The sequence below is a fragment of the Halichoerus grypus genome, chromosome 10 (assembly GCF_964656455.1).
Source record: "Halichoerus grypus chromosome 10, mHalGry1.hap1.1, whole genome shotgun sequence".
NCBI classification, from domain to species: Eukaryota; Metazoa; Chordata; class Mammalia; order Carnivora; family Phocidae; genus Halichoerus; species Halichoerus grypus.
In genome coordinates, this window is record NC_135721.1 from 115,137,757 (window position 1) to 115,150,570 (window position 12,814).

At 36.9% G+C, this 12,814-nt stretch overlaps 1 protein-coding gene across 7 annotated transcripts in view; it reads left to right on the forward strand.

The window, feature by feature from the left end:
• Positions 1-12,814, forward strand: part of ITCH (itchy E3 ubiquitin protein ligase) — a 121,690-nt gene that overhangs the window by 104,576 nt on the left and 4,300 nt on the right. For all 7 annotated transcript variants that reach the window (XM_078057105.1, XM_078057106.1, XM_078057108.1 and 4 more), the window contains 6 exons: positions 195-328; positions 646-786; positions 2,850-2,970; positions 3,431-3,535; positions 6,364-6,460; positions 11,274-11,346. In XM_078057105.1, the coding sequence (XP_077913231.1) occupies positions 195-328; positions 646-786; positions 2,850-2,970; positions 3,431-3,535; positions 6,364-6,460; positions 11,274-11,346 (671 nt within the window). The remainder of the gene's footprint in view (positions 1-194; positions 329-645; positions 787-2,849; positions 2,971-3,430; positions 3,536-6,363; positions 6,461-11,273; positions 11,347-12,814) is intronic.

Here is a 12,814-nt window from a genome sequence, read left to right on the forward strand (position 1 = left end):
TACTAAAGCATTGTTTCTTTAACCTTCTCATTTGAAATTTCTCATCACTAAGAAATTTTTTAAGATTGGTTTGTTATCTTTGCCCTTTTCCCAAAAATGTGCCATAATAGATGACAGGGGAGCTTTCAGGGAAGAATTCATCTAATATTTTATTATAAAATTATCATAAATGGTATTATTTTCTTCTCATATAGGCTCTGTTCCATGGGAAATTCATAGACACAGGCTTTTCTTTGCCATTCTATAAGCGTATATTGAACAAACCAGTTGGACTCAAGGATTTAGAATCTATTGATCCAGAATTTTACAATTCTCTCATCTGGGTTAAGTAAGTTTGTTTCCATTTAATTTATCAAAATATAGTCTTATATGCTTTCATTATGGTGTTGGTAGCTTATCCAAACTGTAAGCATGCAGTTGGTTTATTGAATTTAAATATTAAACTTGTTTTGTTTTTTAATACAATAGATTTTACAGAATACACCCAATATCTTAGGCAAAATATGACTTCAGAGTATAATCTCTCCAGTTTTCTTATTATTTTGATGTTATAGTTTTATAGTAATTATTGAAGAACACAATCCTTTAAATACTTTTTATATGATTGAATTAGTATAACAAATAGTGTTAATTTCATTTGTGCAGAGAAAACAATATTGAGGAATGTGGTTTGGAAATGTACTTCTCTGTCGATAAAGAAATTTTAGGTGAAATCAAGAGTCATGATTTGAAACCTAATGGTGGAAATATTCTTGTGACAGAAGAAAATAAAGAGGAATATATCAGGTGAGAGAGAATGCTCCTTTTAACATACTTTAGCCTTTCTGTTGGGCTACCACACATTGATAATTGCCTAGTAATACCGGTGGACAGTATTTCAAAAGATAATGTTTGCCTTTTTACTAATCATGAGAACTGATCGTATATAACAAGGACATGATCGTTTTCTACCTTAACAAGTGTGTTGTTAGAGGAACAAGGAAAGTGCTATGGGAAGTCAAGGGAGGGAGACATTATTTCTTCTAGTTGTAATCATGGAGCAAGTAACTGATGATAGTTAATATAAGCTTTGAAGGTTGGGGAGAATTCAGTTGTGCAGAAATGAGAACAAAAGTTATAAGCAGAGGGGCGCCTGGGTGGCTCAGTTGGTTGGGCGACTGCCTTCGGCTCAGGTCATGATCCTGGAGTCCCTGGATCGAGTCCCGCATCGGGCTCCCTGCTCGGCAGGGAGTCTGCTTCTCCCTCTGACCCTCCCCCCTCTCATGTGCTTGCTCTCTCTCATTCTCTCTCTCTCAAATAAATAAATAAAAAATCTTTAAAAAAAAAAAAAAGTTATAAGCAGAGATAGGAAGGCTGGAAAGCACAAGTCACAAATAGTAAATAGGGAAGCATAGTGGTGCTGTCAGGCAGCTCAGAGTTGATACCCCTTCTGCCATGTCCTGCATTTCAGAGGCCAAGGAAAATGAGGAATCTTTAGAAAATGTGGAGGCTAATAAGTTATAATAACCCTTAAGAGAACAGTTAGAACTACATCCAAGTGGTAGATAAAGAAGCCACATTACAAGAAATTAATGACCATATTCAGTAGACAATCTAAATTTCTTTTAACAAGTCTGGCAGCAGATGAATGAGAAGGTATAACAGATTCTTGTGGAGGCAGCAGGGTAGAGAGACTATCCTGTATGTTAACTCAAACTAAATTTTACAAAGAATTAATCTAATGGGTACTGATAGGTTTTATACACCTTTCTTGGTATATTTTCAGTTTAACCACAATTCGAAGATAATAAAGGGATAGAAAAGAATTTTGGTTATATAGAACTTTCACTTTTTCTCCAAAAGTGGGAGTTTTAAGAGTAGAAATAGTGCTAGATCACTCTTTTCAATACCAGTTCTGTAACCACTGTGCCATGTAATATCAAGTCACTGAAAAGAATCTCAAGGGGCGCCTGGGTGGCTCAGTCCATTAAATGTCTGCTTTTGGCTCAGGTCATGATCCTGGGGTCTTGGGATTGAGCCCTGCATTGGGCTCCCTGCTCAGTGGGGAGTCTGCTTCTCCCTCTCCCTCTGCTTCTCCCCATTCGTACTCTCTCTCTATCTCTCTCGATCTCTCAAATAAATAAAATCTTTTTTAAAAGTCAAAGTTGAAATCTAGAATATTTAGTAGAGAATTTTCATTAAAAGTATTTTCATTCAAGGGGCGCCTGGGTGGCTCAGTCATGATCTTAGGATGGTGGGTTCCAGCCCCGCTGCAGGCTTCTTGCTCAGCAGGGAGTCTGCTGGAGATTCTCTCTCCCTCACCCTCAGTACCTCCCCCCACCACACACTCTGTTGCTCTCGCATGCACGCGCGTGCTCTCTCTCTCTCTCAAATAATCTTCAAAAAAAGTATTTTCTTTCAAAAAAAAAATTGCAAGGGGGTATCTATAAGTTAAAAGCTTAAGAGACTTTTACAATGTATGACCCCTTTTTAGATGCTGATTGAAGCAGTATGTTAAATTGAGTCAGTCAGAATTTGAGCACTGAATACTTGGCTGTAAAGGAATTGTTTACTTTTTTGTGTGATAATAGAATTGTGATTGTTTTCAAAATGAGACTTTATCTTACAGAGATACATGCTGAATTATTTATGTTTAAAATGATAGTATATGATTTCTAGGTACGGGTAGGGGCATAATGAAATAAGATTGGTGTTGGGTTGAAGCTGGGATATACATAGGACTCATTATATCCTACTTTTATAAATATTTGAAGTTTTTCATAATAAAGTTTTTAAAAATTACTTTTATACTCAGAATTTAAAAGTAAAATCTAAACTTCCTGATAGCTTTTTTAATATTTATTTACCAGAATGGTAGCTGAATGGAGGTTGTCTCGAGGTGTTGAAGAACAGACACAAGCTTTCTTTGAGGGCTTTAATGAAATTCTTCCCCAGCAGTATTTGCAATACTTTGATGCAAAGGAATTAGAGGTAATGAGTTTTTCTTATTTCCTCTGCAGCATGCTAGTAAATAATGCCTTCAGGTGTCTGCTTTCAGCTCACTTTCTCATCTTTCCAGTAGCAATAGTATTTTTATGCTAGCAGGATGTTTTGAAGCATCCCTAGTGGTTTAAAAAGTCCATAATTTATCAAATATATAAAAGTCTTACCCCCCAAAAAAGAATTACTATCAGAACCTCTCTACAATGAATGACTTACTTACCTGAATATGTGTATTTCTTTTTGAATATGTGTATATATGACACTATCCATGGAAACTCAACCTTCGTAAGTAATTTAGACACAATTCTTGATGCACAGCTTATAAGCCTACGCCTCTGATTAATTTGTTTTTTGAAAGTTGTTGAATATTAGTCTTTCTTCTCTATGTCTAGCAGTTTTATACAGGCTGTAAAGAAACCATCTTTTTTTTTTTTTTAAATCTCCAAAGGTCCTTTTATGTGGAATGCAAGAGATTGATTTGAATGACTGGCAAAGACATGCCATCTACCGTCATTACACTAGGACAAGCAAACAAATCATGTGGTTTTGGCAGGTTTGTCTGTTTATTTCTATTGGCAGAACATCATAATTTTTTAGAAATTGCTTATCACATATGGAAGAAAGTCACAGAACAAAATGTACCAGTATATTCAGGCCCCTTATTCCATCCTATGTGTTATAATAAATGAACAGATTATACAATTGCTAAGTTATGGAAACAGCCCAACTGTCCATTGATAGATGAATGGATCAAGATGTGGTCTATGTATGTATATATATATATAAATGTGTGTGGGGGTGTATATCACTGGAATATTACTCAGCCATAAAAAAGAATGAAATCTTAAGGGAAAAAAAAGGACTGGACTCTTGCCATTTGCAATATCATGAATGGATCTAGAGGGTGTAATAGTAAGTGAAATAAGTCAGCCAGAAAAAGACAAATACCATATGATTTCACTCATGTGGAATTTAAGAAACAGGGGCGCCTGGGTGGCTCAGTCGTTAAGCATCTACCTTCGGCTTGGCTCATGGTCCCAGGTTCCTGGGATCGAGCCCTGCTTCGGGCTCCCTGCTCGGCAGGAAGCCTGCTTCTCCCTCTCCCACTCCCCCTGCTTGTGTTCCCTCTCTCACTGTGTCTCTCTCTGTCAAATAAATAAATAAAATCTTTAAAAAAAAGAAAAAGACAAACTAAAAAACAGACTCTTAACTAGAGAGAACAAACCGATGGTTACCAGAGGGGAGGTGGGTGGAGGGATGGGTGAAATAGGTGAAGGGGCTTAAGAGTACACTTATCATGATGAGCACTGAGTAATGTATAGAATTGTTGAATCACTATTGTACCCCTGAAACTAATATAATACTGTATATTAATTATACTGGAATTAAAAATTTTTAAAAAAAGATTATAACAGTATTTTTAAAAAATTATTGCTGAGTAAGCAACACACACCTTGGACCTTTGCCGAGGGTATAAGACAGCTTCAGATGATGATTCCCCTGCATTTGATCTAAATACTTTTGGAATTTTATGGAACTGTCTCAAGTATGGTTTTCATCATTCATACCTCATTAAGAATTATATAATGTTTAGAAGGCAAAACTTAAGGGAGCAACCTGGTTTGGAATCATAATGGTGTGTCTTCAAAAAATACCTGCTATAAGCACAAGAGAAGATGCTCAAATCACTAATCATTAGGGAAGTGCAAATCAAAACCACAATGAGATACCATTTCATATCCATTACTGTCATGGCTATTATCAAGAAACAGAAAATAATCATCCTGTTGAGGATGTAGAGAAATTGGAACTCTCCTGCATTGCTGGTGGGAATGTAAAGTGGTGCACAACTGTGGAAAACAATTTGATGGCTCCTCAAAAAGCTAAACATAAATTAACATATCCAGCAGTTCTCCTAGGTATACCCAAAAGAAGTGAAAGCAAGCACTCAAACACATATTGTGTACTTATATTCATAACAGCGTTATTCACAGTAGCCAAAAGGTAGAAGCAACTTAAGTGTCCATCAACAGATGAATGGATAAACAAAAGGTGGTATACACATACAATGGAATATTATCCAGCCTTAAAAGAAAGGAAATTCTTTTATTATTATTATTATTATTAACATATAATGTATTATTTGTTTCAGGGGTACAGGTCTGTGATTCATCAGTCTTCACAATATACCACGCTCCCCACAACTCATACCCTCCCCAATGTCCATCACCCAGCCACCCCATCCCTTCCACCCCCCTGCACTCCAGCAACCCTCAGGAGAAAGGAAATTCTGATAGGCTACAACAGGGGTGAACCTTAAGAATATTATGCTGAGTGAAATAAGCCAGTCACAAAGGTATAAACGTTGTATGATTCCATGATTCCATTTATATGAGGTATCTAGAAGAGGCAAATTCATAGAGACAAAGTAGAATAGAGGCTAACAAGGGCTGTTGGGGATGAGGAAATAAGTTTCATGAATTCAGAGTTTTTGTTTAGGATGATAAAATCTGGAAATAGTGGTAATAGTTATACAGTACTGTGAACATACTTAATGCCATTGAATTGTGTGCTTAAAATGGTAAATTTTATGTTATATGTATTTTACCACAATAAAAAAATAAAAATTTTTTAAATGTCTGTTACTTATGTAAAGAAATTAATAAGAAACCCAAATAAACTGAGCTTCTATAGCAAATAGGATTAGCCTTTTAAAATACTTGACAGTAGTACAATAGGATAAAAATTATTCACAAAAAATATTTGGCTGAGTCAAAATACTTGTGCTACAGGCTAGAAAGCATCTTCCATAAATCTAATGTTTTGAACCAGAGTTGTAGGAGTTGAAAGCCACCTGATTCTGATAGTGTATAGCTACACCAAAACCTAGAGAATGTTGAGAGAAGGAGGTTATTGGGATGTATTTGGATCAGAGTTCTATGAGCTTGATCTCATTTCATAAAACCAAAAAGTCCATACTGACTCAAGCTTTGTGTCCCATGTAACCACGTCAATATCCTATAGGACAAGCATATCTGGGAGGTAAAATAAGGGGCTGCTCTAAAAGAGCTAATCTTGAGACTTTGTGAGTAGGGAGCTCTTAGGCAGAGGGCACCCTTCTCTTTCTATCTCCCTGAAAGGATGTGGTCCTAAGATTTATATAGGGGAAGGTTGGCAGGGCTTTGACAAACATGGAGAAGCTCCTCCATCCACAGTGGTGGGGTATAGTCATTATCTAGTGCACCTAACACTGGGAGTTCATTTGAAATGATCGTTTTTCATTCTTGTTTATGCTAAACGTAACATAGGACCATATATATATATATATATATATATATATATATATATATCTATCTTTGTGTGTGCTGTTTTTTTTAACAGTTTGTTAAAGAAATTGATAATGAGAAGAGAATGAGACTTCTGCAGTTTGTTACTGGAACCTGCCGATTGCCAGTTGGAGGATTTGCTGACCTCATGGGTATGTATACAGGATCACTTTTCCTGTACAGAAAATTATTTATCACATGGTTATATCAAATCAGCGTGTATAAAACTTATCAGAAATAACAGAGAATAGACATTTTCCCAACCAGTCACAGTTAACCTGGATTTGTATAAACTATTAATTCACTTTGTAGTCCTTACCTCTAGAAATTTTTAACCCTAAGGCTGGATCCCACATTTTAACTTCATAGGATAGCAATATTTGATATGTAAATCTGTTTGGTCATTCAGTCATTGGCAAACATTTTAGTGTCTCCTACGAGCCAGGCACTGTTGGTTGTGTTATATTTTAATGATGTGCTTAACACTCCTCTATTATACCTGGAGCTCCTTGAGATACAGATCCATGTCTTCATCTTTTTATTTCTGGTGCCTAGCATAGTGCTTGTCACATAGTAGTCACCGATCAAAATGTGTGTTGTTTGGAAATGAATGACCATGAAAATACTTTTGTGACTGATAATAAATTAAGTAAATTAAATCTTTAACACCAGCATTATGCCAAGTACCACAGAACAGAAGTTATGATCCCTAAGCCTGTTTCAGCTGAAGCAGAGAGAACTGAAGAACTAAGTAGGCAATTTTGGATACAGTGACTAAAAGCCAGACCAGAAGAATTTTGGACATTACTCTGAGGGTATTAGAAGCTTTGGAAACTTTTGAAGAGAGGAAAACTTGCTGAAGCTGCATATTAGGAAGATTTGATAGCAAGGTATAGCATGCATTAAAGGATAAGGGAAACCCTGAAGAGAGGAAGAAAATATTGGAGCAGTTGATCTTAGGAGATGGAGGTAGGGATGGAAAAGAAGGGATAAATGCTAGAGAAGTTTCAAAAGTAGAAATAGGACTTGATTAGAAGATGAGATATAAAGGAAGAATGCCAAGGATAAAACCATGTTTTGAAAAATAGAGAAATGGAGAAGTTGTAAAGTGTAAAGAACATGGTTTAGAGGTTTTGAGGGAAGATAACGAGTGGCTTAGAACCTCTTGAGTTCAAGGCAACTGCCAGACAATCAGAAGAAAACCAGGGAGCCAGAGGGGCAGTTTAGTAGGTGTTGCCAAAGTAGGAGTTTAGAGGTAAGAGTAGAGCAGTGACACTTGAAGCTATTAGAATAGGTTGGCTTATGCAGAAATAGAATACAAAGAGTAGAGGGCTGATGCTTAGAAACCCTTGTATTTAGGGATGAGACAGAAATAGCCTAGAGGCAGACTTAAAGAATTTGGAGCCCAGAGAGGAAAGAGGAGAACTACACATTCTGATCTCTCAGAAGCAATATAGAAAGGAGATTTTTAATCCAGCACCAGAGAGGTCTCAAAGAAGGTTTATTATTACTAAGTTTTTGGAGAGGGGCACCTTTTGAGAATGCTCTCTTAATTTGAAAAAAAAAAAAAAAACCCATGTTGGTGGTTCAGGAAGTAAGGTAATGACCAAAATGAGTAAAAACTGTGTAAGCTTCAGTATAAACTAGAGATCTGATCATTTAAGAGATGAGAACTAAGAGCTCTTGGGAATAATATTTGGGTTGGGTGGAGCTATCTAAAATAACACAGGAGGATACCTGTGGAAGGCCGAGAGGAGATTGTGGTTCACAGACTTTTAGAGGCCATCTAGTTTAACCTTCCACCCAGTGTAGGAGGAGAAAGTTACAAGAATGATGTATATAACAATGTAATGTGATGGTTCTCAACCTTGACAGATCTAACATCCCATTTCTATAACAAATATTTATAATATCCTCTACAATATTCTGGAATAAAATTGGTAGACATGAAATAAAAGTACCTACAAACTCAAAAAAAAAATACATAAACTTAGCACTAACTAAAATTTTTAAGAAGTGACTTATAATGAAATATTTATCTCAATCAATGTATATTTGGGAACAACTGTTAGAAGATACTAGTTAGTAGATACTTGTTCCTACTTAAAAGGTTTGGGTTTAAGATAAGATCAGCAACCTTTCTGTATCAGAAACACTAGAATATGAAAGAACAGATAGAAAGAGCAAGAAATAGAGACATCTGGGTGGCTCAGTTGGTTAAGTGCCTTCGGCTCAGGTCATAATCCCGGGGTCCTGGGATCGAGCCCCGCATCAGGCTCCCTGCTCGCCTGCTTCTCCCTCTCCCTGCTGCTCCCCCTACTTGTCCACTCGCTTTCTCTGACAAATAAAATCTTTTAAATTTTTTTTTTTTTTTTAAGATTTTATTTATTTATTTGAGAGAGAGAGAATGAGAGAGAGCGAGTACATGAGAGGGGGGAGGGTCAGAGGGAGAAGCAGGGAGCCTGATGCGGGACTCGATCCAGGGACTCCAGGATCATGACCTGAGCCGAAGGCAGTCGCTTAACCAACTGAGCCACCCAGGCGCCCAAATAAAATCTTTTAAAAAAAATAAGAGAGGGGCGCCTGGGTGGCTCAACTGTTAAGCATCTACCTTCGGCTCGGGTCATGATCTCAGGGTCATGGGATCGGGCCCTGCATCGGGCTCCCTGCTCCGCGGGAAGCCTGCTTCTCCCTCTCCCACTCCCCTGCTTGTGTTCCCTCTCTCACTGTGTCTCTCTCTGTCAAATAAATAAAATCTTTTAAAAAAAAAATAAATAGGGATGCCTGGGTGGCTCAGTCGGTTAAGCGGCTGCCTTCGGCCCAGGTCATGATCCCAGGGCCCTGGGATCGAGTCACACCTCAGACTCCTTGCTTAGCAGGGAGCCTGCTTCTCCCTATCTCTCCCTCTGCTTGTGCTCTCTCTGTCAAATAAATAATAAAATCTTTAAAATAAATAAATAAAAATAAAACAAAGGGCAGGAAATAATAGACTTAATTAAATATGATTAAGAAAAAGGGGGAGGGCGCCTGGGTGGCTCAGTCGTTAAGCGTCTGCCTTCGGCTCAGGTCATGATCCCAGGGTCCTGGGATCAAGTCCCACATCAGGCTCCCTCCTCGGCAGGAAGCCTGCTCTCCCTCTCCCACTCCCACTGCTTGTGTTCCTGCTCTTGCTATCTCTGTCTCTGTCAAATAAATAAATAAAATCTTTAAAAAAAAAAAAAAAAAAGAGGGAGGGACACCTGGGTGGCTCAGTCGGTGTAGCATCCAACTCTGATCTCGGCTCAGGTCTTGATCTCATGGTTGTGAGCTCAGGCCCCACATTGGGCTCCGTGCTGGGTGTGGAGCCTACTTAAAAAAAAAAGAAGAAAGAAAAACAGGGAAATAATCGAAATGAAGTAGGGATAATAGACCTGCCAAAATAAATTACAGATGATCAAAGTAGAGAAAAATGAGGTGGTGTCTATGATGAAATTCCACCACAGGCCAAGGCTCTGATACATAAAAAGTCCTCAGAGACCATATTATTTGAAAGTTGAAATGGGTTGAAAATAGGCACATAGGTGCAAGAGTCCACATAGAACTTGTGTGGTTTAGGGGCAATGTCAGAATAAGATTGAAAACAGCAGGCAACCTAAAAATAATTTCAGTATATTATAATATATACAACTTGATGTCTTACCATTCCATAAAGTTTTAGAAAGCATTTAGGATGAGATGACATATTTGTAAGATAGCCTTTATTGGTGAAATTCACTAAGATCCCATCATTCCTATTTCTTTTAATATTTGATTCTATGTCTTTTGAATGCAATCCAGACTCTTCTGTTATATATTAATTAGCACTATTAAAACATTCCATCTTTGTGGTTAGAAATGCTGTATTGAGTAGAGACAATGTTCAGAGTGAGTTAACATAATTTTGAGCTTAATAATTTTAACTATCCTTTTTCATAATCACCATTTCCTGTCTTACTGGGCTTTTCACATAACTGCTTGTGCAAATACTTTGATGTTATTAAATCAAAAGTACTACCAATGCATATTTGTACTGGTCAAGAGGGACATAAGGACATAAGAATATTCTTTGAGTATGACTGTCTCACACATTGCAGAACATTTAGTTTGCCTGGCCCCTTCTAAAGTCCAGTAACACTACCAGTCATTGTGACTACCAATAAATACTTTCTAGGGATTGGTAGTGACCTTTTAGAAAACCAGTGCTTTAGGATCACCATTCACTCTGTCTGTAACAGAAGGTAACTGAGAGGAGGGACAAGAAGTGGGTATAAGTGTATAAGGGTTCTGTAGGACTTATAAGCACAAGCATTGTTAATATTGAATTCGCTAGGTTATATTTAAATAAAGTTTTATTGTATAAGACAGTGGATTGTAGTTTTCCTCTTTTGTTTAAAGCTAAAATTAAGCTTTTTAGGTATTCTTTTATTAGGTATACTAGTTATAGCATTCTCTTATTCTGGCAAAGGAGTGCCAGATAAAACTGCATTTTCATCTCTTGGGCATACATTAACAAAATGGTTCTCAAACTTTAGTACTCATCAGAATCACTTGGAAGCCTGTTCAAACACAAACTACTGATTCAGTTTAGTAGGCTTTGGGTAGGGCCTATGGATTTGTGTTTGTTTTTTTTTTTTTCCTTTTAAAGATTGTATTTATTTTAGAGAGAGAGCGTGTACAAGTGGAGAGATGGGCAGAGGGAGAGGGAGAGAGAGAAACCCAAGCAGACTCCACGCTGAGCACGGAGCCTGATGCAGGGCTTGATTTCACAACCCTGAGATCATGACCTAAGCTGAAATCAAGAGTTGGATGCTCAACTGACTGAGACACCCAGGAGCCCCAGATTTGTGTTTCTTAAAAGTTCCCGGGTGATGCTGATGCTGCTCAACTGAGGGGGTCATAATTTGAGAAGCACTGAGTATCAAACTGTTGATGATTTCACTGTTTTAGGGAGCAATGGACCACAAAAATTCTGCATTGAAAAAGTTGGAAAAGAGAATTGGTTACCCAGAAGTCATACATGGTAAGTAATATCAGAAAGAGTAGAGAAAATAGCCTTTTTCCAGTTACCCTGTAGATATTAAAGCCTGTTGGAAATTAGAAATGAAGTATTTCCCCATGGTATTGAATTACTTATAATAGCTTTATCGAGGCATAATTTATGTACAGTAAAACTACTAAAGATCATAAGGTTACTCATTTAAATTCTATTTAGTAGATTTACAGAGCAGTAACCATCAACCAATTTTAGATTATTTCTGTCACTCCACAGTGATCCCTTATGCCCATTTGTAGTCAGTCCCTTTTCCTACCCCTGAATTTTTTTTAATGTGATACTAGGGAAACTTTTAACTTTTCTCTGAAAGCAGAAGAAATCAAGCTTTCATAGCTTTTGGGAGAACAGAAATATTTTCTCATTATAAATGTAACTTAACTACATTTCCAAAAATGTACAGAACTAAAAACAACCCTAATTTTAATTCAAATATAGTATGTCGGAATCCCACCTAACATCAACAATATTTGAACTTTATTTTGTGAGACATTTCAGTAACCTTGCTGGATATTCCTTTATTTCTCCCATCTGCCCTTTATACTTGTTTTAGTGTCTGTTCCTTTATATTTTCATTCATATACATACACATGGTTTTTAAAATATAACACTGGCACATTTGTTGAAAATCAGTTGACCATAAATACATGGGTTTATTTTGGGATTCCCAGTTCTATTCCATTGATACATTTGCCTTTCCTTAGTGGTAGTACCACACTGTCTTGATTACTATAGCTTTGTAATGAGTTTTGAAATTAGGAGGTATGAATTCTCCCAACTTTTTCAAGATTGTTTTGGCTATTCTAAGTCGTTTGGATTTCCATATGAATTTTAGGATCAGCTTGTCCATTTCTACAAAGAGGTCAACTGGGATTTTGATACAAATTGCTTTGAATGTGTAGATCAGTTTGGGGGAAGTACTTTATTCTTTTTGAAGCTATTATAAATGGAATTGTTTTCTTAATTTCATTTCAGATTGTTAAGATTATTCATTGCTAATGTACAGAAATACAGTTGATTTTTGTACATTCACCTTGTACACGTGTACAAATACATTTTTGATTTGATTTTTTCAAACTTGGAACAGATTGAACCATTACACTCCTGTGAACAGTTTATCTCAGTCACACACAAAACCCAGCCTCATTACTTTGTTAAGTTCCAGGTTTTCATTTGCAAGAAATAACAAAAGTTATGATTGTAGATTTATTTTCCCTTTGTGGATAGCATTATTTCTTCTGATGTCAAACATTTGCCTAGGCCTTATCCTTAAAATATAGCAGAGGGGCCAGAGTCTTATGGCAAACTCACTACCTTATAAAGGTGATAATAATATGGCCCCAAATTAGAAGATGCCCTTTAAAACCTCACAGCCAAGAATAGGACAGAGAAATTCAGTAGGAATAGAATATCAGATATTAAAGCAGAAAATTGTTTA